Source organism: Mytilus edulis, chromosome 4, assembly GCF_963676685.1.
Source record: "Mytilus edulis chromosome 4, xbMytEdul2.2, whole genome shotgun sequence".
Classification (NCBI taxonomy): Eukaryota; Metazoa; Mollusca; class Bivalvia; order Mytilida; family Mytilidae; genus Mytilus; species Mytilus edulis.
The window spans coordinates 59,300,380-59,307,687 of record NC_092347.1 but is presented as its reverse complement, the minus strand read 5'-3'; the positions used below and the strand labels follow the sequence as shown (position 1 = coordinate 59,307,687).

At 32.2% G+C, this 7,308-nt stretch overlaps 1 protein-coding gene across 1 annotated transcript; it reads left to right on the top strand.

The window, feature by feature from the left end:
• Positions 1-953: 953 nt before the first annotated feature.
• LOC139520090 (complement C1q subcomponent subunit B-like) lies at positions 954-5,349 on the top strand. The gene is made up of 3 exons (XM_071312518.1): positions 954-1,217; positions 3,007-3,096; positions 4,795-5,349. Exons 1-3 carry the CDS (start codon positions 1,067-1,069, stop codon positions 5,202-5,204), a joined length of 651 nt encoding a protein of 216 aa, XP_071168619.1. The 5' UTR covers positions 954-1,066; the 3' UTR covers positions 5,205-5,349.
• Positions 5,350-7,308: the final 1,959 nt, after the last annotated feature.

Below are 7,308 nucleotides of genomic sequence, written 5' to 3'. Positions count from 1 at the left end.
GCTAAAAATGAAAAGATTAAACAGACAAACAATAGTACACATGACACAACATAGAAAACTAAAGAATAAACAACACGAACTAATTTAAGTTAGTCTAACATCCGCATAGTGTGATATTGGAACGGTATGACTAGTGATATATGCACAACAATAGATAACTACAAATCCGTATCATTCTCTTTGGGGTAAAAGCAATTACTATTTCATAGTTTGGATGTTTTATACTTTAATGTATGACATTAGCATTACCTAAACATCGGTATACTTGCGTTTTATTACGCCCTCGGAAAAAAATTAATACTGTTTTAAGTAACAAATCTGTATAATTGTGATCTATGATTTTTAATGTATTGTCTTGTTTACCACAAGTATCTGTAAATTGCTTGTATTCTTATTTTCCTCTATTTTTTTTTATTAGGTACCAGTTTATAGAAAGTTCTTGTGTTTCGCATATAATCTTACATGAGAAGAAAATTCAATACACATTAATTTCAATTAACCATTTCTTTATAACCATCCCACTGCAAGACTATAAAATATCCATTTCCTTTCTACTAATTGTTTTAACAAAGGAGGCATTTTTTTCAATTTTAGTATTTTTTGAAAGGGCAAGGAAATTATTGAGATATTTTTTTCAAAAGTTAGATGACTGTATTTTTTTTTTTATAAATATGCTACCGTAATAGAAAACATGTTGGCGATTGTGTTCTAAATGCCCTTCTAGACGATTCTTAAAAATCCGGATTGTTACTGAATAACTGAATACTAGTTATCTGAAAATAATCTTACATTCATGTACATGTTGAAATATATAGAACGAGAAAGACAGTATACACATATAATAAAGAAAATTGTCGAGTGTAAATTAAAGCAACCATTCTTGCACTTGAAATTGATATTATAAACTACTTTAAATTATATAAACATATGAAGTACAAAGTACTCTAATTACTTTTTGTGTCTGTCTTTACGTTGTACTTGTTTTTTTGGAAAAACCAGATTAATTGAATGAACGTTTGAAGTCATATTTCAGCTTCACAGATAGTTTATTGTCAACGCACCAAACATGAGCGGATTACAGACATTTTGGAACAGAAATCGTACGTTGGTATATACAGTCAGCGGATTAATTCTGGGATATTCAATCGCGATTGGAATGAGCTATCTTTTATTTTCGATAGGGCAAGAAAAAGGAAGAGTGAATATCCAGAATTTTAGTAAGTGTGACAGTGATGTTTTCCATTTTCTTCTAGTGTGAACCTATAGAAACACTAAGAACTATTTATTTAATTTCATTTAATTTGTAATTTATGGTATCCGAATTGATGTTTTACATAGAACAAACTGCCTCAATTGTCTCTTGGTAGTGTGCTGTTCATTGATTGAATTCTGAAACATGCAGAATTTAGAACTAATCAAGGCTTTTAGTGTTAACATTTGTTGATGTTATGTGTTAACTTACGTAGCCTTGTAATCTACCACGTTCAAAGAGGCCTTCAGGGAGCTGGTGTGGAAATGGTTTGGGTAATTATAGCCATCAAGTAACGTAAAAGTCACTATCAAGTGATAATCGAAAAAAAGCGGAATTTATAACTCGTACAAGTAAACTCCTTATCATGAACTTTGCCAGTTTTCATGAAACTTCCCTTTTCATACTGCCGTTAATAGTGCCCAAGAAATTAGAATAAATCTTCCTCAAACTCATATCAGATATTTTGATAGAAAAAAACCCACAGGTTATCCATCCATGACACAAAAGTAGTAAACATTTGTCCTTCTTATTACAAAACTAAATTCAAAGTATCACCTCATGAATACCAAACAAAAAAGCTGGCAAATAAAGCAGAATACCGTCATTTTTATGAACTGTGTCAACAGGTCAACAGTAACTCAATATGAAGGCAATTAACACATATACATACATACAGGGTTATCATGATCATAACAAATGTATAAGTACTCCGTATCCGCTAAATAATACATGAGATATACTTAAAATTTCACCTTTTTCTGAGCATGTGGGAAGATATAGCGATTTTACATTCATTGTTTGCTCATTGTCAATTTTTAGGTTCAGTCTGTGATTAATTTGTTTTTCAACATCAATATCTTTATCAACCATCCCTGGAACTTTATGAAACGTAGACTAAATGTTTTTGCAGTATATGTTCAGATAACCCCTCGGATAAAAGTTATATAGACATCAATAACTAAGTTCAACCTTCATTTAATTATTCGTCTCGTATTGTCTCGATATCCCAATAGCATGAGTTCGAATCCCAGCGAGAGAACAACACAAAATTTCTTCCGCAAATTTGCAGATTTAACATTGTTGTGATGATATTTAGAGTTATGATATATATTATAAAAGATAATGTTCGAATTAGATTTTCTTATATGTTTTGACTTAGTTTTTTGGCGATCAAATTACACTTTTACCCAGACATCATCAATCGCAGGCAAAACACTACGATCTGAGGAACCTTTATTTATTGTGTTGTTATCCAAAGGGCAAGTCTATGTACAGCCTGATTTTGTCCACATTGTATTTTGGACTGAATGATGGATTGAGATAAAACTTGGTGTTTCAGTCTCTAGGTTTATGAGCATGCAAACCAAATAAATGTATTGTTTTCTTCACTGATATTGTATCAACTTTCGCAATAAAAAGTAAAATCACAAAAATACTGAACTCAGAGGAAAATCCAATCGGAAAGTTATAATCACATGGCAAAATCAAATGACAAAACACATCAAAAACTAATGGACAAGAACTGTCATATTCCTGACTTGGTACAGGCATTTTCAAATGTAGAAAATGGTGGATTAAACCTGGTTTTAAAGCGCTAAACCTCTCACTTTGATGACAGTCTAATCAAATTCCGTTATATTTGATTTGATATAATTGATTTGAAAAACACAGGCTCTATATATGATACCATTAAATTGTTTAGGAAACATACACAAACATATCATGGCACGATAATGTATCATGTTTTCTTTTAGAAATAGCTCAGCTTATAAAAGATTCAAAAGACGAGATATTGAATGTCATGAGGGACTCGAAGAATTCAACAAGCAACGAAAAGTCTAACGGTAAGTGATTTCACAACAGGAACAGTGCTCTCTTACTCCTTTTTCTCTTTCATTTTTTACATTTGAAAATACGATCTTCGGTATGCTTGTAAATGAGACAACTACATTTGCAAACTCCGGACAGTGATCGTTTCCGTTCCGGAACTATTTTCCTATACTCCATTATTAATGTAGAGGGAAAACGGTAGTATTACATTTTCCCAGCATTATGTTGGCCTTTTGTGTACCCAAGACAGGTGAAGGAAGTCAACTTAGAAGCGCTGTGATTGGATGTAAGGGTACAATACATTTTTTTTATTTATCTATGAATAACTGCATTGTGTAAATTTACAATATAAATTTTAAAACCTATTGAAATATTTTCTAGAGAATTATTCAAAAAGGCTTCCAAAATTTCATAAATTTGGTGCAAAATGACGGTGGGCATGGATAACATAAACAAGCTCCGTTGGAAATTGGTCATGATACTATTTGGCTTCAATTTTTAGAATACAGTAATGAAGAACTAACACCCCACATAACTGTTTTATCCAGGTTTTTATTATAAAAACTGGTAAATTTAGAAAATGTTAGTATTGTCGCCTATGGCAGAATAAATAGTACCGTTTTCCCTATAGTAGTATGCGGACCCGTTTGCGGACCCGTATGCGGATCGGAACTGGAACTGCCGGGGAGTTTGCTACATTTGTATCCACCATAAACCAATGCAGAACCATACTTGATATTTAGCTCTTCTGTGGTTTAATTCCTCGAAATCTAAATTAACATTACAATATTAAGATTAGAATATCCATTGCCTACTATAAGCATTTAAGAAAGATACTATAATCTTGTAAGAAAACTACAGTGTTGTAGGCAGATACAGTAAATCACATTTAACTATAATGAACACTTTTTCAACTAATTTGTGTAGTTTGTTCTTATGTTGTACCGGTTCACCACTGTCGAAGATTAGGGGGAAATGTTTGGCTCCAACAAACATGCTTAGCACCACCCTATTTTGCATGTGCTATTCCAAGTAAACCAACCTGAAATTCAATGGTTGTCGTTTGTTCCTGTTTCTTTTATTACAAGTTCGGTACATGTTTGATCACACTGTTGGATCCATCCATTTGCAACATTGCAAACGCAAACTTTTTTCATTTTAGATATCAAGATACTTTACTTTTTAAATTCATTAATTTATTTAACTCTATATAATTTAGCAAAACAAATTAGGTCCTTTTTTTGTCAAGTAGCTCTTCAACTGATTTGTTTCGTATACATTCTTTGCTTTGAGAGTTCCTGATGAAGGTTTATTTAGAAAACGCGTCGGACACATATAATTTATAAACTGTTGTTTTTATTTTGTAGTATTCAATGAACTTCGTTTTAGTGGTTATCGGTGAATATCAAATAAAATAAAAAAACGTAAAAAAAGAATTGCTCAGTGCAGGTTATTGTTTCAGTTCTTCCAGTGACTGTGATCCAGATGATGAACAGCACCAATAAAAACGGTATACGATTGATATTGCTCATAATTTCCAGTATCATGGGATTGTTGTAAATTGTTTCCAGTTATCCACATAATGGCTATTTCCTCATACCATTGACAAAAAAACATTATAATCGGACGATTATATGTCTTAATCTAAAGTAAATATTTTTATATATTACTGCCACTAAATGTCTATTTTGATGTGTTTTCTTTCTCTTTAGATGGGACTAAGCAAGGAATCATCGCTTTCTACGCAATCTCAACCAGAGATCTCGACCTTGAGTTTAGTCAAACAGTAGTTTTTGATCATGTATACACTAATATAGGTAAAGGTTATAATCCGAAAACAGGAAAATTCATTGCGCCTTTTGATGGATTGTATCGTTTCGGAAGTACTGGGATGTCGCAATCTTATCATAATGTTTTTCTGCAAATGAACAAAAACGGGATTGAAGTCGCTCGTAGTACTGCACAACAAAATTATAATACTGCTGACATGGAAGCGATTTTAGAACTAAAGAAAGGTGATATCATTGAAGTGACCCGTAGAACAAACAGCAATAAACAGACAGAACGACTCCATGGTAACAGACTGGCATCATTTACAGGGTTCCTAATAGCAACAATGTAAATTGTTTATTTCGTGCAAATATATTGTGACGATTTTGACAGATAGCAGTGCCTAAATTTTTATTGATATTGTCTACATGGTTTTGTCTGTATTTCTATCAACTTTAGTTTTTGTTATATATGAAATAATAGGTAGTTTCGTTTTTGATGCTGACTATATCATGTGGAATATCTAGACGAGCCCGTTAGGAAGAGTTAAGATATTCCACATGATATAGTCAGTATCAAAAACGAAACTACCTATTATTCTGTTTATCGGTAATTATGACGTCACACAATGTATTGCCTAATATTTTCAGTGATACAGCCAGTACGTTGATACTTGAAAATATGAGGCAGTAATTAAGATCAAAGGATAAATATACGAATTGCCGATAATGTAATATAGCAGTAAATGTGTGTATTTTATTTCATTATTGCCTATATATTGTATAATCATTTTGATATGGTATGTTCCAGAATGACAGAAAACGTGTGTTTTCTGACCGACTGCTTTTGATCAATTGTACGTTACTTTCACTTTCGCTTTTACCATTTACCGGAAGTAACGGGTATTGTTATAAATATTATGTCAATGGAAATCATTTATAGGGAAAACGGTACTATTTATTCTGCCATAGGCGACAATACTAACAATTCCTAAATTTACCTTTTTTTATAATAAAAACCTGGATAAAACAGTTTAAAACGTGTGGTGTTAGTACTTTACTATTCTATTTTAAAAATTGAAGCCAAATAGTATCGATGACCAATTTCAAACAGAGCTTGTTTATGTTATCCATGCCCACTGTCATTTTACAACAAATTTATGAAATTTTGGAAGCCTTTTGAATAATTCTCTAGAAAATATTTCAATAGGTTTTAAAATTTATATTGTAAATATACACACTGCAGTTATTCATAGATAATTAAAAAAATTTATTGTACCCTTACATCCAATCACAGCGCTCCTAATTTGACTTCCTTCACCTGCCTTGGGTACACAAAAGGCTAGGTTGGTCCCCTCCGTAAAACATTCAGTATGCCTTCGGAATATACAAATATTGTTGAGAATTTCAATAACGGCCGGGAAACAGACTAACAAAAGGCCAACCTAATGCTAGGAAAATGTAATAGTACCGTTTTCCCTATGTTTATACCATATTTAACATGTTGTAGTTATATTTTAGTATGTTTTGCGGAATAGGTTACATGCTAAATTGTTTTATATAAAGTTTATGTAATATCTATTTGTGTAGTATTTTTCATGCATTTATATGGAGAGTTGCCGATAGAATCTGTGTTTCTTGAATGTTGCTTTTTGGTGCATCTGTTTTAAAAAGTAAAATCACAAAAATACTGAACTTAGAGGAAAATCAATACATCTTATCGCTAATCCCGGCTGACCCGGCCGCTTGAACGCATTCAACAATCACTTTGCCATTGTGGCCTCAGATGTTTTGTTTTGTGACGTCAAAATTTTACAGGAACCTGTGTGATATCCAGTAATGGCGGACATATAGCGATAAGGTGTATTCGGAAAGTCCATAATCACATGACAAAATCAAATAACAAAACACATAAAAAACGAATGGAAAAGAACTGTCATATTCCTGACTTGGTATAGGCATTTTCAAATGTAGAAAATGGTGGATTAAACCTGGTTTTATAGCGCTAACCCTCTCACTTTGATGACAGTCTCATCAAATTCCGTTATATTTACAATGATGCGTTAACTGATCAGACACAATAAATTAAATAGTCAAAATATGGGTATTTAAAGTATTATCTGTTCATCTAATCTATACGGAATATTGTTAATTGTTGATTGTTATTTTAAGAGACTTATGTCTGTTAATTCGTGTTCCAGTTGTAATTAACATTATGCATGGAGAATACAACTTGTTATACACTTGAAACGATTTTGTGTTTACATTCAGAACATCAACGTAAAGGCTGATCTGATACTTTATTACTTTACATATAAAAATCCAATCCGTCTGACACACACACGTAAAAAGGACTTGACGCCGACCTGGAAACTATGTTTAGGTGATATGCAGTTTGCGGTAGCAGTACTATAGTAATTATCCTGAGCTTTTATATTTCCTGTTAAATTCTTTTGG

What these genes read in the sequence shown, in the direction of transcription:
- LOC139520090 (XM_071312518.1), top strand. Translation starts at nt 1,067, where the DNA reads ATGAGCGGATTACAGACATTTTGGAACAGAAATCGTACGTTGGTATAT. An exon ending in AGTGAATATCCAGAATTTTA is followed by an intron (nt 1,218 to 3,006) that starts GTAAGTGTGACA and finishes GTTTTCTTTTAG; the next exon opens with AAATAGCTCAGCTTATAAAA. An exon ending in AAGCAACGAAAAGTCTAACG is followed by an intron (nt 3,097 to 4,794) that starts GTAAGTGATTTC and finishes CTTTCTCTTTAG; the next exon opens with ATGGGACTAAGCAAGGAATC.